Genomic DNA, 26,242 nt, shown 5'->3' with positions numbered 1-26,242 from the left:
GCCTGGACGGGAAGCCGTCTGCATTTGGACAAAGGCATGAATACCCTTAAAGAGAAGCAGCCTCCAATCGCCGGGGTACAAGATCCCCCGGGATTCCCGAATGGTTAAGACTGCCCCCCAAATCCGGGGTAGCCCCAGGGGAACTGTCAAGAAACTGTGGCTGAGACTGGTCCAGGCCAGAGGGGGCCCCCTGCTGCCTCACATTGGACACATAGTGCATCAGGCTCAGCACTGCACGTGGCTCTAAGGTGGCAGGCAGAGCAGAGGCCAAGGGCTGAAAGGCCGGAGACAAGCGGCTGCGCCGAGGATGTGGCTGCGTGCTGATCCATACCAACGAAAAGAAGCGCGCAATAATATGCGGTAGCAATAGGCGCTGAATACAGCAGGCGCACAATAGTAAGAATATGCGGCAGTAATAGGTGCTTAATACCACAGGCGCACAAGCCTAACAATATGCGGCAGCAATAGGCGCGGAAAACAGCAGGCGCACAATAGTAAGAATATGCGGCAGTAATAGGTGCTTAATACCACAGGCGCACAAGCCTAACAATATGCGGCAGCAATAGGCGCGGAAAACAGCAGGCGCACAATAGTAAGAATATGCGGCAGTAATAGGTGCTTAATACAACAGGCGCACAAGCCTAATAATATGCGGCAGCAATAGGCGCGGAAAACAGCAGGCGCACAATAGTAAGAGTATGCGGCCGTAATAGGCGTTTAATACCACAGGCGCACAAGCCTAACAATATGCGGCAGCAATAGGCGCTGAATACAGCAGGCGCACAATAGTAAGAGTATGCGGCCGTAATAGGCGTTTAATACCACAGGCGCACAAGCCTAATAATATGCGGCAGCAATAGGTTCTTAATACGGCAGGCGCACAATGGCAAGAATATGCGGCAGAAATAGGCGCTTTAAGAGAACCAGCGCACAACAGTAATAATATGCGGCAGCAATAGGCGCTGAATACACCAAGCGCACAGTGGCGATAATATGCGGCAGCAATAGGCGCTGAAGACACCAAGCGCACAGTGGCAATAATATGCGGCAGCAATAAGTGCTCAATATACCAGGCGCACAGTGGCAATAACATGCGGCAGCAATAAGCGCTTAATATATCAGGCGCACAGTGGCAATAATATGCGGCAGCAATAAGCGCTTAATATACCAGGCGCACAGTGGCAATAATATGCGGCAGCAATAAGCGCTTAATATACCAGGCGCACAGTGGCAATAATATGCGGCAGCAATAAGCGCTTAATATACCAGGCGCACAGTGGCAATAATATGCGGCAGCAATAAGCTCTTAATATACCAGGCGCACAGTGGCAATAATATGCAGTCAGCTCAAAAGCATTGAATAAGGAGCTTACAATAGTATGCGGCAAACATTCACAGTGGCAGCCAATACGCGCAAACAATACCATAGGCGCACAAGAAGGAAGAGAGCCGCGCCTATTACGGGCGCGGAATACCTGAATAGGGCCGCTCCTCCACGGCTTGCCACGCCGCCGATCCTCGAGACTTCGGAGACCTGTGCGCAGAGATGTACGCCTTACCCGCGTTCCGGTGCTTCCAGCCTGGAACCCAGGCGGTCTCCGGCAGCGGGGGGAAAGGGCCGGTACCTCTCACCGCCGCGAAGGGAGGAACTGCACCCGCTACCTCGTCCACGCCGGGACCGAGGGCCTCGGCGCCCCCCCGAGTCTCCCCCGGGAGGCAATGTCCCTGCCGCGGTTCGGCCGGACCGAGGACTTTCCCACCGGGGGGCCGCGGTAGGCGCCCCGGGAAGCTCAACTCGGGGGCGAGCTGGAAACGTCCCCGAAGGAGCGCGGGGCTCAATACTCGATAGTAGAGACAAGAATCTAAAAAAGAAAGCAAAAAAGAGAAAAATGAAAGTAGTCTTGGAAAGCACGCTGAACCAGCGTGTAGGCACTCCAAACTGCTTTGGAGACGGAAATTACTGAATCGCTGCGCTTCCTGTGGGGCTATATACCCCCGTGCTGACGTCAGATCCGTCTCCAACTGCTAGCACGCGGATACTATCCCATTGGTTCTGAGTCCATCTGGCTACACGCCAGGAAAAGGAAGTTAAAGGGGGAGAGTGAAAAACAGGAGAGGAGTGAGAAAGGCAGGTAGCATGGAAAGTGAGAAAAGGAGAGCCTGTTAAAGACAGCACGGAAAAGGGAACTAGGGCAAAACAGAGATGCACAAAAGGGTATAGGACCGACAAGGAGAGAAGTTGGAAAGTATATAGCAAAGGGTTAACCAAACAGAGGAGGGAGGCAAAAGAGTCTGGTATGCTGAAAAAGGAGAAGGGAGATACAGATAATTAAAAAAAAAAGAATATGAATACAGATTAAACTATGAAAAATGAAGTGAGGTAGCTTGAATAAAGAATGGAAAATATAATGGATGAAAAAGATCCATAAGGAAGTGTATGGTGAAAGATAAGGATATGAACAAGATAAAAGGAAAGAGAGCAGAGGACATGGGGATGAAGAATAAAAGGCAAAGAAATACGAAAAGCTGATACAATTTTAATGTTACTATCCTACGTTGTAGGATAAATAGCTAGGATGAGGAGTACAGGATATGGGCTTGGCCACGTTCAGGACCTGGGTGAAGAACAGTTTAGTTCATGAGGAAATTTATTTAAGTTTAGAATTTTGTAAATAATACGGCAATATAAACAGACTTGATTTGTTTGAATGGCAGAAAAAAAGAAGCAAGTGTGTGGTCTTAATAGCAAGCCTGTGTTTCCGTGCTGATATCCACGCTCAATCGACACAGAAATACAGGCTTTTTCTATAGCCCTTTGTATTTCAGAGCCTACCTCATTTTACATTTTTCTTTCTTTTCCTCATTCTGTTTTCAAATCAACGAAATCCCTACGATTTTCAATGTTATGTTTCGAACTGAAAAGGACGTGTGATTTTGTGACGTTCACGTTTTGAAAAAAAAAAAACGGGTTTCCAGAATTCAAAGAGATTGTGTCATTTGAGACTAATAGTTTTCTGTCAAATCTCAAAGTGACCCCAAATTCTAACGTTCCCAGGCAAAGGGGATCGCCTGTGGCTGGTGAGGTTCCCCACCTCTTCATCAGTCGAGGGTGGGTAATGCAAGCCGGAACCAAATGTAGAAAGAAAGAGAGCGGCTTGCAGCAGCCGGCAAGCAAAAGCCCACCCCACTGCTTGTACAAGAGAAAGGGGAGGTGCCCTCTGGAGGTGGTCGGTAAAGATGCAGCAAGGGGGGAATATTTCAGCGATGAGCTACATGAGGTGGAGCTAGCGGGAAGGGAGAATCTTGGGGAAGGGTGGTATCAGGAGAGAAGCACTGCTCTTAATTCAGGACTGGGGAGAGCGATCTCACAATCTGAAGTCTGCTCCCACACTTTTAAGTTTTTCCAGTATGTCTTGAAGAGCCAGACTGACAGCCTGAGAACCTCGCTGTTTAAAGCAGCCACAGTCCTACCTGATTCGGAAGAGATCGTTATTATAGTACAGGCAAGCTTTTTGCTTTCCACATTTCGTTTCCCAGAGTAAACAAGTGCTGTCGATGATAGTGCCATAAAGGACGGGTCCTGGCATCCAAGCTGAAAAGAAGGAAATTTCATGCAATAAATGAATGTAGAGAAACAGCAGAAGCGCAAATTAAAGGGTGACTGCAGTATGGTTTTTTTTTTTTGTTGCTCTAAATGAACATTGCCATCGCTTACAATAAGGGCCTGGGATTTTGGAAAACACGGCTGCTTTTATAAATCTGCCTTTCTTAGGTACGCACAGGGGCTAAATAACTGCTGGTGTTGTTAACAAACTCTGCAGGATGAGTGGGGAGCTGCCAGGAACTCGGGAGGAATAGAGACAGTCAGCACAGGCACTATGACAAAGCAGGGACAGGAAACTCATTCTGTTTACTAGTTACTTAGTGACTCTTCAATTTAAATGTGATTTAAATGGGTAGCACCTAGTTTCTTCCTATGGCTAAGAGCAGCCCCCAAGCTCTCCAAGTTAGCATTCATCCCCCAAAAGGCTGACCCATCAGATCCCCCCCCCCCCCCCCCCCCAGTTGGGATCCCAGCTTCAAAAGGTTTCAAATATAGAAACGCCTTCTTTTGTACGGGACAGGAACTGGGGATGTGGGTTCCCATGACTGATCCAAGGTTCTGTAGTACTTGCAGTCCAGCAGGTACCTCTTTGGTATTTGGAAGACAAAATGTTCTGCACTTTATACTCAGGGTGGCCATTGACTAAGATCAACCCTGTGGCATTTCACATTGCATTTAAGCAACAAGAAATGAAAAGTTGGATGAATCTTGAGATAAGAGGGTAGATGTAATATATACGTCATTGGGTTGACCTATTTAATAATAGGAAAAAGGCTCAGATATTGATACTCCAATTTCTTGGAAGGGCAAAATGACATAGGGAGGGTAATTTTCAAAACCATTTTCATAGGTAAAACAGTGCCCTCCCAGAGTGCCACGTCATACGTAACTTTACCTGCAGTGAGAAGAAGCATTCCTGGCAGATGGAGTTGGAGTAGCTTTCACTTCTACAAATACTTTTGAATTTTCAAACATACGTGTGTATTTTTTCTTAGGAAAGCTCTCCTCACAGAATAGCAGGGGTACATGTGTGCAGGCACCTTTCTTGAGACAATTTTTAAAGTATAAGCAGTCCATTTCTGTGGACTGCTTATACTTTAATAGTGTGATGCGAATGTTTTACCCATGGAAATGTCTTTGAAAATTACCCTCATAAAGGATGGGCTCCACCTTAACCAGAGTGGTACCAGGATGCTGGCACTAACCTTCAAAAAGGAGATAGTGCAGCTTTTAAACTAGACCATGGGGGAAAGAAGGCAGTCACTCAGAAGCACATGGTTTGGAATGATGGATCTTTGATGGATACTAAGAGTTGGCTGTTTAGTGGACAAATTATCCAGCTGGAGTTAGCAGAGTTTCTTACCTGTAAGACGTGTTCTCCTAGGACAGCAGGATTTTAGTCTTCACACATGGGTGACATCATCAGATGGAGCCCGGCATGGAAAACTTATGTCAAAATTTCTAGAACTTTGACTGGACATGCTCAGCATGCGTCCATGCGGGGTCTCTCTTCAGACTCGTTACATACAATTACGATAAAAATAAAATAGCAAAATCAGGAGAAACCCAATTCCGCAGGGTGGTGGGTGGGTTTCGTGAAGACTAACATCCTGCTGTCCTAGGAGAACACCTGTTACAGGCAAGCAACTCTGATTTCTTCAAGGACAAGCAAGATGGTAGTCCTCACAGATGGGTGAATTCCTAGCTACAGGCTGCTCCCCAACACAAAAGGGGACCAACAGAAACCAACCAGGTGCCAACGGGCAGAACAACCACGGTGCTTTTGGTAACAGAGGGGAAGACAGCTGAAACCAAACAATGGATCCTAGGCAGGAAGAGTTGGGTTCTACACCTCAAAGAGATTCCGGAGGACAGACTGGTCGAACCTACTGTCACATTATTTATTTATTTATTTTGAATTTTTATATACCGATATTCCTATAAAGAATATAGATCACACCGGTTTACAATGGAACAGAACTTTCGCTGGGAGGCGATACATTAAACAATGAACTTTAGCAATTGCAACATTCAGAAAAACATTTGGAAACAAGGAACCATAACAAACCATAACAAACCGAGAGCAAAAAAATAAAATTATGGATAAATAATAATAAAATAAAATAAAATAAAATAAATAAAATACTTTATTTAAAACTAGGATGGGTCCTGGGGGGACTGTGAAGAGATAGTTCAGTAAGTCCAATAACTGTTAGCCATAGGCCTTGGAGTCATGTTCTAGGACCTGCATCAAAGAGAACTTGGGTTTTCAGGGAAAGTTTGATTGAACAGCCAAGTTTATAAGTCTTTCTTGAAGGTTAGGAGACAATGTTATTGACGGAGGTCAGGAGGGAGAGTATTCCAAAGAGTCGGCCCAGATGTATTTTATTTTATTTATTTAACAATTTTTTATACCGACCTTCATAGTAAATTACCATATCGGATCGGTATGTAGATAACGCTACAGATGTAGATAACGCTCTTTTGCTTAGAGAAGATTTAGTAGGGGGGGAATGCAGAGAGCCTTTGTAAGCTCTTCTGATTGGTCTTTCAGAGGTGTGAGCACGGAATTGATGGCTCAGTTTGAGAGGGGCTATGTTATGAATGTCTTTATGTATCATCATGAGTACTTTGAACGAAATCCTGGCTTTGATTGGTAACCAGTGCAGAGTCTGCAGTATGGGAGAGATATGCTCGCTTTTGTTTGAGTTGGTAAGTATTCTCGCCGCGGCATTCTGTACCATCTGTAGTGGTTTTATTGTTATTGCAGGGAGACCATGCAAAAGGGAGTTGCAATAGTCTAATTTAGTAAGGATAATGGACTGCAGCACTAGTCGGAAATCTCGAAAGTTGCATTAGCCATCCTTATCCAGGCAATAGTGTGATGCGAATGTGTGGAGAGAACTCCATGTCGCGGCCTTGCAACTCTCCTCCATGGGAGCTGCTCGCAAGTGGGCCACTGACATTGCCATGACTCTGACAGAATGAGTCTTGACATGCCCCCAAGATGCAGCCCCGCCTGGGCATAACAGTTGGCAGGACGATCGACTAGTTAAGATGGAAATCTGTTACTACCTTAGTCAGGAACTTAGAGTGCATACACAAGACCACCCTGTCATGTTAAAATTTGGTATAAGGTGGATAAGTCACTAGGATAAGTCACTATGGCCTGGAGCTCACTGACCCTATGCGCTGAACTGACCGTCACAAAAAATATGACCTTCCAGGTCAGGTACTTCAAGTCACAGGAGCGCAGTAGCTCAAAAGGAGCTTTCATCAGCTGAGCCAGCACCACGCTGAGGTCCCAAGACACAGCGAGTGACCTTAGGGGAGACGTCAATTGAAGTAGGCCCTGCATAAACCATACAACTATGGGCTGTACAGAGATGGGCATACTATTTATACCATGGTGGTATGAACCAAGTGCACTCAGATGAACTCTAATGGAATTGGTTTTAGGCCAGCTTCCGAGAGGTGCAGAAGGTATTCAAGCAGTTTTGTACGGGACAGGAGAAAGGATCTATGGCCTTCTGCTCACACCACATGGAAAAACTCCTCCACTCAGTCCGTAGGACTTTCTAGTAGAAGGCTTTTGAGACAATACCCCAGCCTGCCCTCAACCAGGGGATCCAGCATCTTGGGTACGGGTAGCTGGCATATGCTTCCCACAAACAAGTCAAAACCCCATCCTGGGATTTGGCTGGGGCACTGGTTAGGGCTTGGGAGCTCACTGCTTCCTGGACAGCCACGAGAGCCCCCCCTCTGTGAATGAGAGGGAGGGGCCAGAGGATAGTACTTCCTCTGGTGGGAGAAAGACCTCCTCTGACCCTGCCTCGCAGACCTCCTGGCTGAGGAGGATAGGTCCGAAGTGCTGGCGAAGAGATGTTGGAGGATCTCATGATGATTCTGCAACTGGGCCACCACATCCCTCACCTTATCTCCAAAGAGATTCTGTCCTGTACATGGCAGGTCAGCGAATTGGTCCTGTACCTCTGGTTGGAGATCAGACGGCATCGATGGAGCGGATGGCCCCGTCGATGGCTCGATGTCCATCAATGTGGCTCCTGGTCGTTCAGTGTCGATGCCACCGATGCTGATGTTGATGGCTTGGACTTTCTCACCCTGAAGAGCTTCTCCATCTTGTCAAGGCGAGCGCAATGCCCCTTCAGGGTTATTTGGCCATGGTGAAATGAACTGAAGGGGTGAAAATTGCAACGGCAGCAGTGGTGCGATTGATACTGACAGGCACTGAGATGCCGTCTCCATGGGAGATGGAACAAAAACTGATAAAAAACCTGACTTCTTTATCGGTTTTTTACCAAACCGATAAAAAACCTAAGAGGCTAGAGGGATCCGGAGAGGTACCTGAACATAAAAAAACCCGAAAATTATCAGTGAAAAAAGTTTTCCTTCACTTTTATGAAAGAAAGGAGCACGAGCTCAGAAAAGACCAAGACGATAGTTCTGTGGAAAAAAAGAGACTGAACAGGGATCCCACATGGAAGCATGGATTAGGGCATGCTGGGCATGCTCAATATGTCCAGTCAAAGTTCTAGAAACTTTGACATCAGTTTTCCGTGCCAGGCTCCATCTGATAATGTTACCCATGTGTGAGGACTACCATCCTACTTGTCCTACGAGAAAGCCGGATAACCTGTCCTGGATATTCAGTGGGATAACCGTACCATTGAGTATCCCTGATTAAAGTTATATGGCTAACAATAGCCAGATAATGTTAAACATATCTCGATATTCTTTTGAATATAGCTGGTTATGTATAAAATTATCCGACCTTGTGTGGCCAGATAACTGGCCTCATAACCGGATTTCTTCAAAGGATATCCTATTAAGTGGCAAACCTAGTGAAAAAAAAACCCAACAAAAATGTGGGCCTAACAGGCCCCGACTAGAATCCCCCTCCTTCCTCCCTCAACCCAAACTTCATGGTTAGACCCTGTTGCCTTTAATGCAACTGCTTCATTGCTTCTCGCTTCAACAGTAGGGGAAAAGAGGCATTGGATTCAGACAACAATCAAGAGGACCCAGACTTCTACGGTGTGGGTACTGATACGCAGACATAAGAGAAAAAGCACAAGACTACTTCTACGGTCAAGTCCATAAGCAAAGCTTGACGAGCACCACTGTTTGAATTTTCAAGAAAGCTCATCACCCAGTAAAAAATGTTGCTACCTGAGTTTTTATGAGTTATCATAAGGCTTGGGGATCACTGCACAGATCGGCAGTTACTACGTTTACAAGAAACATGGGGATAATCTGCACAAAGTGGCACTTACGACCTTAAGAAGCTTGCTGGGCAGACTGGATGGACCATTTGGTTCTTTTCTGCTGTCATTACTATGTTACTATGTTATATATGTTATGTTGGATTGAAATTTCGCATTTGATGCCAATTACATATAAACATTTTTTATGTTTTTGAAGATTGGTGAACCAAATTGTGTATTTATATAAAGTATATGAAAAATTTAATTGAACTCACTTGTTCTGCTTTCACAGTATATTTAAATGTATATGTACATATGTTTTCTTATTATGCTGCCACCTGGTGTCATTGTAATATTACTCAACTCAGGTTCTCTGCATGTTGTAGAGCTAATGAGAAATTACTACTTACCTGCTAATTTCCTTTTCTTTAGGACAGTCAGCTGAATCCAGAATAAGTGGGTTATGCACCTCTACCAGCAGATGGAGACAGAGCAAACTGGTGCACAGTACATATGCCCCTGCAGTGACATCAGCCTGCTAGTATTGTCGTCAAAAGCAACTGTGGACAGACTAGCAAAATTCTTGATTAAAAACAAGCAACCATTTCAATACGCAGTCAACAGTAGAGATGTGGGGGTTTTTTTTTCCATTTTGTGGTTCCTCCGTGGGTCCTCCGCAGGTAATTTCGATTTTTCCACTGTTCGGGATTTTTTTTTTCATGGTTCCCGAATTTCGTATTAGTGCGCACCAACATGAAATATGAATTTTTCCAAAATTTCAGAAAAAATTCCTTTCATTTTTGAGCATTCCCGAACCATGATGAATTAGACAATTTCGTTGAAATTGTCTAATTCGTTTAAAACGAATGGACATCTCTAGTCCAGTGGTTCTCAACCTTTTTTCGGCCGGGACACACCTGACAGATGGTTCTTACATGCGTGACACACTGAACATGTGACTGTCATGGGGCTAAATGTAAATATACATTCTGCATTCTCAGGAACCCCCTTGACCCCCAACAAAGGGTGCAGAGCAGAACTAGGGCATTATCCATACAACTCACCATACAAAAAAAAAGATATTCTGGTTCTGATGACATCTCAGTAAAAGCAAAACAAACTCCCTTTACCCCTCCTTATGAAAAGACAGTAATTTACTACTAAAGCATGTCCTATTGAGAAAACACAACAAATAAGATTGATACAAATGCCTACATGCTGGTAAAATACCTCACCTCGGTCACACGCCCAGAACTGACCTTCACCAAGTACAGAAAGACCACAAATTATAAATATGGAGGCACAAACTGGAATGGAAAACCCAAAAAGCCACTCTGCATGCAGTGCGAACCTGGAGAAATGGAAAAAGAAATATAGCACCTAATATAATAATAATGCACACAAAGTAACCTGCACAAAGTTAAACCTCTTTTATGGAACACACTCAAACAGTAACAACCCTATCTATGAAAAGGCAACACTACAAATATTTAACCAGTCCCAAAACACTAATACACTTCCTATTAGGAAAACAGAACAAGTCAAGCTGCTATAGATCCCCACACAGAAATAAATGTAAGGCTATACTAATAAATGTTACAAAACAACTGATGAACAGAATAACATCCAACAATTAAAAACTCATAAAAATGATTAAAATTGTCCAAATATAAATAAATATTTCAAAATAGCAGACACATCACATAATACCCAATAATTAAAATGGCAGTCAATCAAGAAAAATAAACTTAAAAAGCCACTTTTACTTACCCTCTCCAGCAACTCTCCTACTCCTTCCCTTGCAGGCCAATAGCACTCACCAGAAGCAGCAGTGCTGCTGAAGCTCTGTCCTCACAGTCCTCTTCCTTAGGGACCCAACTGGTCTCTCACACACAGTCTCTATCCACTCAGACCAGTAACCTCCCTAACCAGTCTCTCTTCCTCACACACACACCAGTCACCTCCCTGACCAGTCTCTGTCTCTCTCACACACAAACACCAGTCACCTCCCTGTCCAGTCTGTCTCTCTCTCACACACACACACACACCAGTCACCTCCCTGTCCAGTCTGTCTCTCTCACGCACACCAGTCACCTCCCTGTCCAGCCTCTCTCTCCCACACACACACCAGCCACCTCCCTGACCAGTCTGTCTCTCCCACACACACACACGTCACCTCCCTGACCAGTCTCTGTCTCTCCCACACATGCACCAGTCACCTTGCTGACCAGTCTCTGTCTCTCACAGAGACAGAGACTGGTCAGCGTCTCTCACAGAGACTGGTCAGACTCTGTCTCTCACAGAGACAGCAGTCACCTCACTGACAGTCTCTGTCTCTCACAGAGACAGCAGTGACCTCGTTGACCACTCTCTGTCTCTCACAGAGACACCAGTCATCTCGCTGACCAGTCTCTGTCTCTCACAGACACCAGTCATCTCGCTGACCAGTCTCTGTCTCTCTCACGCACACACCAGTCACCTTCCCCACACACACCAGCCACCTCCCTGACCAGTCTCTGTCTGTCTCTCTCACACACACACACACGCACTAGTCAACCTCCCTGACCACTCTCTCTCTTTCACAGAAAACATCACCTCTGACCAGTCTCTCTCTCAATCACACACATGCTCTCTCTCTTACATACAAGCTCTCAATAACACAGAAATGCTCTTGCTCCCATTCTACCACAAACACACAAAGCTGCCACTCACGCACCCAGGCACCCATTCTACCACACACCCAGAACTGCCACTCACACACCCAGGCACCTATTCTACCACACAACCAAAACTGCCATTCACGCACCCAGGCACCCATTCTACCACACACAAAGCTGCCATTCACGCACCCAGGTACCCATTCTACCACACACAGACACAGAGCTACCGCACACAGACACAAATCTGCCAATCACACACCAGGCACCCATTCTACCACACACACACACAGAGAGCTGCCACTCACGCACCCATTCTACCACACACACACACACACACATACACACAAAGCTGCAATTCACACACCCAGACACCCATTGTACCACACACACACACAAGCTCTCACTCACGCACCCATTCTAGCACAGGCACACAAAGCTGCCACTCATACACACACAAGCTCACATGGAGCCACTTCGCATTATTTGGGCCAATAAGCCTGGCCTCTGCTTATCAGCCGCTACTGGCCTGGTCTCAGGCAGCGGTGCACAGGGTCTCTCTGCTCTTCGGCCCCACCAGCCTGGCCTCCGGTGGCGGAGCACAGGGTCTTTCCGCTCTTCAGCCACCCCTGGCCTGGCCTCCAGCAGCACACAGGGTCTCTCCACTCTTCGGCCCCACCGGCCTGGCCTCCGGTGGTGGCTCACAGGGTCCTCTGCTCTTCGGTCCCGCCGGCCTGGCCTCCGGTAGTGGCTCACAGGGTCCTCCGCTCTTTGGCCCCACCAGATTGGCCTCTGGTGGCGGCTCACAGGGTCCTCCACTCTTCGGTCCCGCCGGCCTGGCCTCCGGTGGCGGCTCACAGGGTCCTCCACTCTTCGGTCCCGCCGGCCTGGCCTCCGGTGGCGGCTCACAGGGTCCTCCGCTCTTCGGCCCCACTGGCCTGGCCTCCAGCGGCAATGCATAGGTTCTCTCCACTCTTTAGTCCCACCGGCCTGGTTTCCTGCGGTGGTACACAGGGTCATCCACTCTTCAGTCCTGCTGGCCTTGCCTCCGGCGGCAGTGCACAGATTCTTTCCACTCTTCCAACCCGCCGGCCTGGTTTCCTGCTGCGGCGCACAGGGTCCTCCGCTCTTCAGCTGCCACCGGCCTGGCCTCCAGCGGCGGCGCACAGGGTCTTTCTGCTCTTCAGCTCCGCTGGCCTGGCCTCCGGTGGCAGCGCACAGGGTCTCTCTGTTCTTCAGCCGCCGCTGACCTGGCCTCTGGTGGCAGCGCACAACATCTCTCAGCTCTTCAGCCCTGCCCCTGAGGAGAAGGGAAGCACAAGTGGGGCAGTGGGACACCGGTTGAGAATCGCTGCTCTAGTCAACAGGCAACACTGAGCTCAGACAAGGATGTATAAACATAAGTCTAGGGATTGAATTAACACTTACCAGTAATCCCTGAAACAAGTAGTCACACAAAAGGACCATAATGCAATTAATCGGCAGCCATGAAAGGGAAGCTGGATTTATCTGACTGTCCTAAAGAAAAGGAAATGATCAGGTAAGTAGTAATTTCTCATTTCTTAATGTCCAGTCATATGAGTCCAGAACAAGTGGGATGTACCCAAGCTACTCCCGAATGGGGGGAGGCTGCTCGTGGTCCAGTCAAAACCACACGTGCAGAGGCCACATTCTCCCGGGCCTGCACATCCAGATAATAATACCTAGAAAAGCTCAGCAATTATCGACAGGGGACAGCAATCTAACTTCTGCCCAAGACACTGCCTGAGCCCTAGAGGAATAAGCTCTAATCTGATTAGGTAATGGCTTTCCTACATCCACGTATGCAGCCATGACTACCTCCTTAATCCAGCGAGCTATCGTAGCCTGTGAGACCAGCTCTCCCTGTTTAGTACTGCTGTGAAGAACGAACAGGCCATCCAACTTCCAAAAAGGCTTAGAAACTTTCAGATACCTGACAATATGTCTCTTGACATCCAAGGGTTGTAACAGACGATACTCCTCTGCATCTCTCTCTCTGTTCAGAGACAGTAGAGAGATGGACTGATTCAAGTGAAACTCAGTGACCACCTTCGGTAAAAAGGAAGAAACAGTATGCAGCTATACCGCTCATGTAGTCACCTGAAGGAAAGGCTCACAGCAAGACAAGTCTTGGAGTTCAGAAACCCTATGAACACAGCGAATTGCAACAAAGAACACCGTTTTCAAGGTCAGTAAACTCAAGGATAGGGTATGCAGTGGTCTAAACATAAGGCCTGCCAAGAAATCCAATACCAAATTAAAACTCCAAAGGGGCACCAGAAACCTCAAGGGAGGATGAGGATGGTTCACTCCTTTCAGAAAATGGGTCACATCAGGATGAGCCAACAAGGCTCCACCATTTACCTGACCCCTGAGACGGGCAAGAGCCACTACTTGCACCTTCAAGGAACTGAGCGCTAAGCCTTTATTCAAGCCATCTTGCAAAACTTCCAAAATGAGCGGAATCTTGACTATGGAAGGAAGAGTACCTTGATCCTCATACCAGGCCTCAAACACTCTCCAAACTTGCATATAGGCCAAGGAAGTGAAGAAAGTTTTAGCTCTCAGTAAGGTGGAAATCACCACTGCAGAGTATCCCTGCTTCAGCAAGTGAGCCCTTTCAAGTGAGCCCTTCAAGCAAGCCCTTTCAAGCGAGCCCTTTCAAGGGCCCTTTCACTCGAGTCTGATCTTTGTAAAGCACAGGTCCCTGCTGCAACAGGGTCCTGTGCGCTGGAAGTCGAAGAGGTGAATCCACCAGGATTCTCCGTAGATCCGCATACCATAGAGAAGAGAAGGCCATCGTGGAAAGGTTAAATTATTTCTTTGCTTCAGTGTTTACTGAAGAGGATATTAGAGAGATACCTGTTCTGGAGAAGGTTTTCATGGGTGATGATTCAGATCAACTGAACCAAATCACAGTCAACCTGGAAGATCTGGTAGGCCTGATTGACAAACTGAAGAGTAGTAATTCACCTGGACCGGATGGTATACACCCCAGGGTTCTGAAACAACTAAAAAATGAAATTTCAAACCTATTAGTAAACATTTGTAACCTATCATTAAAATCATCCGATGTACCTGAAGACTGGAGGGTGGCCAATGTAACCCCAATATTTAAAAAAGGCTCTAGGGGCGAACCGGGTAACTATAGACCAGTGAGCCTGACTTCAGTGCTGGGAAAAATAGTGGAAACTATTCTCAAGATCAAAATCGTAGAGCATATAGAAAGACATGGTTTAATGGAACACAGTCAACGTGGATTTACCCAAGGGAAGTCTTGCCTAACAAATCTGCTTCACTTTTTGAAGGGGTTAATAAACATGTGGATAAAGGTGAACCAGTAGTGTATTTGGATTTTCAGAAGGCATTTGACAAAGTCCCTCATGAGAGGCTTCTAAGAAAACTAAAAAGTCATGGGATAGGAGGCGATGTCCTTTCATGGATTACAAACTGGTTAAAAAACAGGAAACAGAGAGTAGGATTAAATGGTCAATTTTCTCAGTGGAAAAGGGTAACAGTGGAGTGCCTCGGGGATCTGTACTTGGACCGGTGCTTTTCAATATATATATAAATGATCTGGAAAGGAATACGACGAGTGAGGTTATCAAATTTGCGGATGATACAAAATTATTCAGAGTAGTTAAATACATTACAGGAGGACCTTGCAAGACTGGAAGATTGGGCATCCAAATGGCAGATGAAATTTAATGTGGACAAGTGCAAGTTGTTGCATATAGGGAAAAATAACCCTTGCTGTAGTTAGGTTCCATATTAGCAGCTACCACCCAGGAAAAAGATCTAGGCATCAAGGTGGATAATACTTTAAGATCGTCGGTTCAGTGTGCTGCCGCAGTCAAAAAAGCAAACAGAATGTTAGGAATTATTAGGAAGGGAATGGTTAATAAAATGGAAAATGTCATAATGGCTCTATATCGCTCCATGGTGAGGCCGCACCTTTAATTCTGTGTACAATTCTGGTCGCCGCATCTCAAAAAAGATATAGTTGCAATGGAGAAGGTACAGAGAAGGGCAACCAAAATGATAAAGGGGATGGAACAGCTCCCCTATGAGGAAAGGCTGAAGAGGTTAGGACTGGTCAGCATGGAGAAGAGACGGCTGAGGTGGGATATGATAGAGGTCTTTAAGATCATGAGAGGTCTTGAATGAGTAGATGTGAATTGGTTATTTACCCTTTTGAAGAATAGAAAGACTAGGGGGCATTCCATGAAGTTAGCAAGTAGCACATTTAAGACTAATCGGAGAAAGTTCTTTTTCACTCAACGCACAATTAAGCTCTGGAATTTGTTGCCAGACGATGTGGTTAGTGCAGTTAGTGTAGCTGGATTCAAAAAAGGTTTGGATAAGTTCTTGGAGAAGTCCATTAACGGATATTAATCAAGTTTACTTAGGGGTACATTTTAAAACACAGCGCGTGCGCGAACAAAAGTACGCTGGATTTTATAAGATCTTATAAAATCTGGGGTCAACTTGCGCAAGGGGGTGCACATTTGTGCAACTTGCGTGTGCCGAGCTCTGCGCGCGCTGCCCGTTCCCTCCGAGGCCGCTCCGAAATCGGAGCGACCTCGGAGGGAACTTTCCTTCCACCCCCCCGCACCTTCCCCTCCCTAACCCACCCTCCCGGCCCTATCTAGACCCCCCCCACCTTTATCTGAAAAGTTACTACTGCCTCTGGACAGTAGTAACTTACGCGCGCCGGCGTGGCAGGCCCCGACACAGGCCGCTGTGTCGGGGCACTCGGCCATGCCACGGACCACCCACACGCCCCCAAACACGCCCCCGATCCAAAACCACACCCCCTGGCCACGCCCCCGACCGCCACCTTTTGCAAGCCCCAGGGCTTACGCGCATCCCGGGGCTTGTGTGCGCCACCGAGCCTATGCAAAATAGGCTCGGCGCGCACAGGGGGGTTTTAAAAGGGTTACGCGCATAACTTATGCGCGTAACCCTTTTAAAATCCGGCCCTTAGGGAATAGCCACTACTATTAATTGCGTCAATAGCATGGGATCTTCTTAGTATTCGGGTAATTGCCAGGTTCTTGTGGCCTGGTTTTGGCCTCTGTTGGAAACAGGATGCTGGGCTTGATGGACCCTTGGTCTGACCCAGCATGGCAATTTCTTATGTTCTTAACCTTAGATATGATTGATTAATCTGCAAGGTACCCATCAGGTCCTGGACTCTTGCCAGACAGTAAGCTGCCGAAAGCCTTCAATACCTCCAGTTTCGAGTGCTACTTTGATTGTGTCTTTTTGTGCTGAGTATGATAGAGACCTGAAATATTTGAAAAATAAAGATTTTTCTTTCTGTGAGCAAAGGTTTTCTCAGACGTTTCCCGAGCCATTCAGGCTCAGAAGAAACACTTATCATTGAAAAGTAAGGTGTTGGCTTTAGGAGTCACATCTGTCTTCTAAATTCTTAATTACATTTCAAATTAATAAATTCGTGTTTCTTGATCCTGTGCATTTGGAGACTTTTGGTTGAAATAAGAGTGAGGGACCCAAGCTGGAGCTTGTATGGGATACCTGGCTTAAAAGAAAAGAACTGGGCTCTAGCTCTCCGATAAATGTATATAGATATATTTTTTGAATGATATATATTCCCCTCTTTTGTTATATGTGGGCTGTTTTGTGAAATATATTTAATTTTGCTTGCTAATCCTATTTCTTTTTCTTGCCTTTTGCTATTACTGTAACAAGTCATTTATCTTAGTTTTTCATACTTTTCCATGAAAAATGTAATAAAGAGATAATTATAAAAAAAAGAAAGAAAATTGGCCGCAAAATACATGGTTAAAAGTGCCTGCATACATTGCAAGTAATGGGAGCTATTCAGAATTGCTCCCTATATACTATATGCATTTAACACTATGTTATGTAAAGTATTTTTTATTTTACCTAAAGCTCGCAGAATCATGAACTGAAGTCCAACAGCAATAGATTTATCTTCAGGCTTTACAGTCCTGCAAAGCAAAAACTGGGTCAAATTAAAATATCCCCCATAAACCAAGGCAGATCAATGCATACGAAATAAAGGAAAAAAGCCCCAGTTGAATTAATGCCTTAGAGGTCCATATTCAGCTGCTTTCAAACTGAACAAGTTAGCCAGATAAACATATCCGGTTAACTTGTCCCAGATATTCAGCTGCTGAATATGTTCATCTGCCTAACTCTAGACTTGCTCAATAGCAGGTCTAACTTATCTGACTAACTTAGCCGCATATGTCTGAATATCGCCACTTATCCAGCTAACAGGGTCATTCATCAAATCACGTTAGGGCCTCAACGCACAACAAAAGGGGTCTAAAATGCGATAAACACATGATCTTTATCCCGTTGTGCGTCTGTATGCAAATTTGATAATGAGGAAGCAAAAGCTAGCCTTTTATGCAAATGAGGGACTCCTACCGCTTGTCATGAAAATGATTTCACACTAACGCGGGATTTAACATATGAAACAACACATTTTTTTGTTGTTAGAGTGGAAAAATATTTTTTATCGTGGGATAGGCATCATTATTGCGGATCGCAGCTAATATCGAGAGTGCTAAAATGAGGGCTTTTCTCAGACACACCTATACAGTATTACGCGTCTCGTTCGTGCCTGGCCCGCACACGGTCTTGCTCACCTTCATGGTTCCACGGCAGGTCCCGGGTCGGCCTCTCCTAATGGCTGCTGCTAGCGTGTCCAGGCCCCGGCGTCCCACGACGGCGGTTGCTGGGCCTTCCACCACACACCAGGCCTCACGCCGGAACTCGGCGTCCTCGGCTGTGTCGGGCGAGCGCGCAGACCACCAGGTCCCTTGTAGGGCCAAGGGCGGGTCCTAGCTCCGCAGCGCGCCCTGATTGATTCCCTGTTATAAGGAAGTCATTGCATGAACTTCCTTGCCTTGGCAATCGGGTTGGCGTTTGTATTAGATTGTCACTGCGTGCTTGCTTGTTCCAGTCTGTCCCTAGTCTCGTTCCAGGATCCTTCTGTTCCAGTTCTGTTCCTGCCTTGTTTCTGCTTCCTAGTACTCCAGTGTCCTCCCGTTTCTGTTCGTCTACCCAGGTAGTACCTCTGACTGTTTTACTGGTACTGATCTCGACTTGCTCCTTGACCTGCTTGCCTGACTGCTGCCTGCCTTCTGACTTTAGTCTGTTCCTTGACCTGCCTGCCTGCTGCTCGCCTTCTGACTCCGGACCGTCCCTCGACTCGCCAGCCTGCTGCCTGCCTTCTGACTCCAGTCCGTTCCTCGACCTGCCTGCCGCCTGCCTTCTGAACTCGGCCTGCCTGTGACCTCGTCTGACTTCTGGAATCTGACCTTGGTTCGTTGACTACTCTTCGGACTGATTTCTGAACTTTGACCTCTGCCTCTTGACCACGTCCCTAGATTCTGGCTCTGTTCCTCGCCTTGTCATCACCGACGCTCTTCTGGTCCTCCTTGCTACATCGGACCTCCTGTCTCGAACCTGACCATGCTCCCCTTCTGCTCGTGGACACGCCGGACTTCCACCTTCCCAAGAGACCCTGCGAGGCCCACCTAAGTCCAAGCGGCCCAGGTCCCTACGGGCTTCTCCTGGGGGGACCTCGGGCTTCCAGTGGTGAAGCTCTACCTAGCCTCTGTCTCTGCTAGTGCTCCGCCCCCTGGGGGCAGTTGCTTCCTGGTCCCATCCAGAAGGCAGTTCTCCACTGCCTCAGGACAAGGGTCCACCCCCGAGCGCAACACACAGCCTGCTGAGCCAAGAAAATAATCTTTTCTTACCTGCCCTCTCTCTAAATCTTCTATGTTAGGGGGAAGAGTAACAGTGGGAACTGACTGCCTCACTGGCCCATTTGCATGATGGAAGCGGGATTGGCGCACACATGTGCTTATTTAATATCATGCGCCTCTGTTATAATGGCTACGGCTATTGTATTACATACGTGAGTATGAGCACGCAGGATATCACATAAGCTGAAAGCGCCTACATGAGCCTACATGAGCCTACATGAGCCTACTATTTGATATGCACGCGCACATGTGCGTGCAAATCCCACTTCCGTCACGTAAGTGGGGAGATATTAAGGATGGGATGGGGGTCACAGAGATTTGTTCTGGGCTGAGAGGAAAGAAAATGAAAATGACAAATGTGTGATTGGTTTTCTGATTTGGGCCTTTGCAAATGAGTGCATAAGAGATACTGCACTCTGAAAGTTTGGGTATTTGGGAACTTTTGGTTAATAAAACGTTTTAACCAAAAGAGACACGCCATGTCCAGTTTTCAACAGTTTGTTCCCATTTCGCCCAGGCTAGGGTTAGGACTTCCAAATCCCCCTAGTTTATTTGTCTTCCTTTCCCCCGTTAGCCCCAACTCGTAATAGACCGCTGACTAGCCTAATGTGTCGCACACTGCAGTACTGCATTCCGCGATGCAAAACATTATCCCAGGTTACAATTTTCTTACTACGCGATGCGGAATGTTAAAAATATGCATAGCCACGTCCCTTCTTGTCACGGCTGCTAACGCTCCATATTTCCACAATAAATATAGCAATTTGATGAATCTAGGCCTATGTTAGCTGGATAAGTAGTCGTGCCCCAAAATGCCCAGTTCCATCTACCGTTCAGCCGAAAAGCTATTTAGCCAGATAAATAATTATCTGACTAAATGGCAGCTGCTGAACGTGGCCAAATGTTCAAATAGTGCCACTTATCTGGATTAGTCTGAATATTGATATCTTTAGTTTTTTAAAGCAATGTCAAGAATTAATGAATCCTTTTTTTTTTTTAATGAATAAACTCATTTAAAATCAGAGAGTATAGTGACATCACCAATGTCAAGTTCATTGTGCTCATTTTGATGGAGACCAATGCATGAATATTCTATTCCCTCTTTAAAGCAGCCTCATGTTCAAGCCGATACGGTACGGATGCGATACGTCTGTTCTCAGCACTCGCTTTTTCAATGCGCGCACAGCCTCCTCTCTTCTGGGCCCATGAGGGGGTCGCACGAAAAGGAGGCGCGAGGGACAACTGCGCGCCCCTAGTGCCTCCTTGGCCCAGGAGAGATGGCTCTGAGCCGGTTAGGAAAACGGATGCTCAATTTTTCTTTACAGCATCTGGAATGAATGACTAATAGCTTCATTGACATATATTTGCATGTGATGAGTGCTATTAGTTTCGGGAGGGGTGTGGTTTGGATGCTCGCTATGGACATGCTCAACCCCTTATTGTATAAGGGGCTGGGTTAAACAGTGCAGTCAGCTGAGCGCACGTTACAGTTCTGGCCTGTATCAGAATTATTCTGTAAATAATTCTGTTGGCAAGTCAACAAAATAATTAAAGTTTCTTTCTTATTCTGAGCTGAAGCAAAAACAACTGTGATTTTTTTTTTTTTTAAAATAACTTTTTCAACCTAACCACTCATATCAAGTTGGATTTAGGTAAACTGTGACCATCAGAAACCTGCCTTGGTATTATCTCAGAATATATCAAACTGCCCACATAGGTGCAAACTCTGCACAAAAGTTTTACCTGTTGGGGTTTGCACCAATAATCAAAGCAAAACGTCATGAGGGAGATGAGATTTCCTTCTCAAGAAGGATTTACTGCTGACCTTTATCCTTTTTCGGACAGGAGGGATGGGATCCCCAGCCAGCACTCTCTCATATTTCTGGAAGGGGATCCCTAGAAGACAGGAAGAAAGGGATGGAGGAGAGACGGGGGCACTGAGAAGTTTTATTTCAAACAATTGCAGTTGAGAGGAAAGGGCAGAGGGAACTCCAAAGAGTTTTATTTAAAAAACTTACTGTTGGAAGAAAGGTTGGAAAGGCAGATAAGAAAATTGGTTCTTAGCTGATAATTTTCGTTCCTGTAGTACCACAGATCAGTCCAGACTCCTGGGTTTTGTCCCCGCACCAGCAGGTAGAGACCGAGAAAGTTCTGACAGCCTCTGCCATATATACCTAGGTGCCACCCACAGCCTGTCAGTATTATGTAATGTCAAAGCAGAATAGTTGCCAACCAAACTCACTATATACAAAAACCGTAAACGGAATGAAGCCTTCACCCCAACTGTAAACCAGACCCCAGAACAGGGAACACCAATTGATATGGTGATGAGCAAACGTAAACTAATGCTGATGAAGCGGACTCTCCATTACCTCAATACAGTAAATGGGCGGGACTCTGGACTGATCCGTGGTACTACAGGAACGAAAATTATCAGGTAAGAACCAATTTTCTTTTCCCTGTACGTACCCGGATCAGTCCAGACTCCTGGGATGTACCAGAGCTATTACTTACTTGGGATGGGAACCGGAGAGGCCCGCTCGAAGCACACCTTCCCCAAAGTTAGCCACCCCTGACACCCGAACATCAAGTCTGTAATGCCTTGAAAAAGTATGCAAGGACATCCATATTGCCACCCGGCAGATCTCTTGTGGTGAAAGCTACTGGCATTCCGCCCAAGAAGTGGCCTGAGATCGTGTCGCGTGTGCCCAAAGACCTTCAGGTAAAGGCCGACCACAGAGTAAATAAGCCAAATTAATAGCTTCCTTCAACCACCGACCGATGGTAGTCTTAGAGGCCATGTTAGCTTTCTTAGGTCCGCTCCAGAGCACAAAAAGGTGGTCCAAGACTCGAAGCTCATTAGTAATCTCCAGATAGCGTAGAAGAGCTCAGCGAACATCCAATTTCCGCAAATCCCGCGAAAGAGGGTCTGACCTATCCAGAGATTGATTCAAATGGAAGCTCCACAGATTGATTCAAATGGAAAGAAATAACGACCTTAGGCAGAAACGAAGGAACCGTGCGTAAGGAGACACCAGAATCTGAGATCCTCAAGAAAGGGTCTCTACAGGACAATACTTGAAGCTTGGAATCCCTACGAGCCAAAGTTATTGCCACCAGAAAGACAATTTTCAACATTAAGTCCTTCAAAGTTGCCCTTGGTAAGGGTTCAAAAGGCAGAGCACACAGAGCTTTGAGAACTAAGTTCAGATTCCAAGACGGACAAGGAGAGTTCACTGGGGGACGCAAATGCCTCGCTCCCTTAAGGAAACGAGAGACATCTGGATGTGTAACCAACAGTACTCCCCGCACAGTACTGTGTAAGGAACCAAGAGCTGCCACTTGGATGCGCAAGGAACTACAAGACAATCCCTTAGCTAAACCCGCCTGAAGGAAACCTAGGATATCCGAAACAGCTGCACGAGTGGGCACAATCTCCCTAGCCACACACCATGATTCGAAGACCTTCCAGACTTGAACATAAGACAAAGAAGTTGAAGTCTTATGTGATCACAAGAGAGTAGTGACCTCCGATTTGGAATAGACTTTGCCCCTCAGACGCTGCCTCTCAAAAGCCATGCTGCTAGACAGAAGCGATCGACCTGGTCAAAACAGACGGGTCCCTGATGAAGGTGGTTTGGGATCGGAGGAAAACGCAGAGGACCGTCCAGTACTAGATGAAGCAAATCCGCGAACCACAGCCTGTGCGGCCACTCGGGAGCTACCAAGATCACCTCCGCTGGGTGTCCTTCTATGCGCCTGAGTATCTTGCCTATCAGAGGCCAAGGAGGGAACACGTACAGTAGAACTGTCATCGGCCAGGGAAGAACCAGAGCATCCACTCCTTCCGCTCCTGTGTCCCTGCGGCGAGCAAAGAAGCGTGGGGCCTTGGAATTTCTGAACATCGCCATCAGATCCATGTAGGGGATGCCCCACCTGTCTCAGAGGAGTTGGAAGGCTTTGTCCGCCAGCTCCCATTCGCTGGAATCGAGACGATGCCGACTTAGAAAATCCGCATGAACGTTGTCCACCCCTGCTATGTGGGACGCAGCTATGCTGAGGAGATGCTGCTCCGCCCAGTCTACTAACAGGCGAGGTTCTTCTGCCACTGGACGGCTTTTGGTGCCTCCCTGTCGGTTGATGTAAGCCACTGTGGTCACGTTGTCGGATAACGTAAAATATTCTTATATCTATTTAATACCATGTTATAATGTAAAATAGGGCTGTTACCACCCTATTCCTTTAGTTATCTGGAAACCGATGTGATATCTCGATCGAATGTCGGTATACAAAAGAAAGAAATAAATAAATAAATAAAATAACACCCTGACCGACTTCCCCTTGATCAACGGGAGGAACGCCTGCAGTGCTAGGCGGACTGCTCTGGTCTCTAGATGATTGCTGGACCAATGAGATTCTTCCGGAGTCCACTGTACCTGCACAGAGTTCCGCAGGCAAACTGCACCCCAGCCTGAGAGACTGGCATCTGTGGTCACCACCGTCCAATCCGGAACCACCAAAGGTACTCCTCTGGTCAAATTAAGAACATAAGATCATGTCATACTGGGTCAGACCAAGGGTCCATCAAGCCCAGCATCCTGTTTCCAACAGTGGCCAATCCAGGCCATAAGAACCGCGATCAGCCACCAGTGTAGACTGGAATGAGTGGAATCTGTCAGAGGCAGGTACAGATGGAACTGCTAGGAGATCAGACTCCAGCGGGAAAGTAAGGCTGACTGTAAAGGCCGCATATGAGTGAAGGCCCAGGGAACCAGCTCTAATGTAGAGGTCATAGATCCTAGCACTTGCAAATAATCCCATACCTTGAGTCGGCACTTGGAGAGCAAGGACTGCACCTGCCACTGCAACTTGACAATCCTGTTGGGCGTGAGATAGATCCAGCCCTGCTGAGTATCAAACAAAGCTCCCAAATACTTCAAGGATTGGGAGGGGATCAGGTGACTCTTGGCCATATTGACCACCCAGTCAAGCGCCTTCAACAGCTGCAACACTCGCTGGATCGCTTCCTCGCAAAGAACTTCCGACTTCACCCGAATCAGCCAGTCATCCAGGTAGGGGTGCACTAACAACCCTTCTCTGCGAAGCTGTGCCGCCACTACCACCATGATCTTGGTGAAGGTTCTGGGTGCCGTAGCGAGACCGAAGGGTAGAGCCTGAAACTGATAATGCCGACCTAGTATTGCAAATCTCAGGAACTGCTGATGATCCTTCCTGATACTGACGTGCAGATACGCCTCCGTGAGGTCCAGAGACGCTAGGAACTCTCCTGGATGTACGGCAGCGATCACCAACCGGAGCGTCTCCATGCGGAACCTTGGGATGCGCAGACATTTGTTCACCCGTTTTAAATCTAGAACGGGACGGAAGGACCCTTCCTTTTTTGGTACCACAAAGTAGATGGAATAACGGCCTGTGCGCTGATCTGATGGAAGAACCGGAACAATGGCCCCCAGGGCGAGAAGACGTTGCACGTCAGCTTTACCGCCTGACGTTTCGTGGTGTAGCCGCAAGGAGAGATCAAAAACTGCTGGCGTGGTCGGCATGCAAAATCTAAGCGTAGCCATTTCTTATCACAGATAGAACCCACTGGTCTGACGTGATCTTGGTACATTCCTCGTAAAACAGAGATAGTCTGCCCCCTACCACTGGAACCGAGGAATGAACCGGCTGTCCATCATTGCGAAGTTTTTCCTCCTGGAGCGGATGGAGAGGTACCGGGTCTATCGAAATGGCGCCCTTGAAAGGACTGAGGCCAAGACTGCTGTCTTCCCGTATTCTGACAGAACGATGAAGTGGACGCTCGCCTTGAAAACGAGATCTTGAGGAAAAAGAAGACCTCGGCTTAGGCCTGTCTTTGGGAAGGCGATGGACCTTATTCTCTCCCAAGGATTGAATCATGTCTTCCAGCTCCTTACCAAAGAGCAACTTTCCTTTAAAAGGAAGAGAGCCCAACTGTGATTTAGAAGACACGTCCGCCGCCTAGTGCCGTAACCAAAATAAACGTCTAGCCGAAACCGCTGAGACCATGGACCGGGCAGATGTCCGCAGAAGATCATACAGAGCATCCACACTGTAGGCTATCACCACTTCCAGGCGCCCGGCCTGACGAGCTTCTTCCTCAGAGAGAGAATCGTTGGCCAGGAGTTGCTGCACCCAGCGAAGCACAGCTCTCAAACCGAAATTACTACACATGGCTGTCCGGTCTCCCAGTGCTGAGACTTGAAAGATTCTCTTCAGCTGCAGCTCAAGCTTTCGATCTTGCAAATCCTTGAGAGCCGTACCGCCCGTGACCAGGATAGTTGTTTTCTTCTAACCGCAGCCACAGCGGCATCGACCTTTGGGACCTGGAGAACGTCTAGAGCCTCCTCAGGCAGAGCATAGAGCTTATCCATAGCCTTCGTAACCTTAAGCCCCATATCCAGGGTGTCCCATTCCCGGTAAAGCAAATCCGTCACTGAAAAATGGAAAGGGAAGGCACTAGGCGGGCCCCTCAGACCCAATAAAACCAGGTCCATAGACCCTAAGGACACCTGATCCTGTGTCGCTTCAATGCCCAACTCTTTCAAAATAGCTGGGATAAGAGGAGCAAGTTCATCCCTACGGAACAACCTGACTACCTTAGGGTCATCTCCGTCCAAGCCATGGGACTCCCGCATAGCACTCTGCTGCAGGTCCCCCTCACCCTCTACCCCCCTCAGGGGAGGGGTGACCAGGTCCTGCTCCTCTGGATCCAGAGAGACATCCGAGGATGAAACAGAGTCGTCCTGAGGTGCCTGGGACCTTAAAGGGCGCTTATCCTTGGGGGCCTCCTGATCCGACCGGACCCTAGCCCGCTTTCTGGACTTAGGGGGTAAAGGAGAGGAACTCCTATCCTTGCCCTGTCTCTTCGCGGCTCTTTTGGCTCTAAAAGCCTTATGTAAAAACTTAACATATCAATAAAATATG

At 47.1% G+C, this 26,242-nt stretch overlaps 1 protein-coding gene across 3 annotated transcripts in view; it reads right to left on the bottom strand.

The window, feature by feature from the left end:
* The window catches only part of SLCO2B1 (solute carrier organic anion transporter family member 2B1), a 360,204-nt gene that overhangs the window by 6,597 nt on the left and 327,365 nt on the right, over positions 1-26,242 (bottom strand). For all 3 annotated transcript variants that reach the window (XM_029602065.1, XM_029602067.1, XM_029602066.1), the window contains 2 exons: positions 17,421-17,485; positions 3,472-3,592 (listed from right to left, as the gene is read on the bottom strand). In XM_029602065.1, coding sequence (XP_029457925.1) covers positions 3,472-3,592; positions 17,421-17,485 — 186 coding nt within the window. The remainder of the gene's footprint in view (positions 1-3,471; positions 3,593-17,420; positions 17,486-26,242) is intronic.

The sequence above is a fragment of the Rhinatrema bivittatum genome, chromosome 5 (assembly GCF_901001135.1).
Source record: "Rhinatrema bivittatum chromosome 5, aRhiBiv1.1, whole genome shotgun sequence".
In the NCBI taxonomy this organism is placed as follows: domain Eukaryota; kingdom Metazoa; phylum Chordata; class Amphibia; order Gymnophiona; family Rhinatrematidae; genus Rhinatrema; species Rhinatrema bivittatum.
The sequence above is the reverse complement of the archived record's forward strand: the minus strand, read 5'-3'. Positions and strand labels throughout refer to the sequence as shown.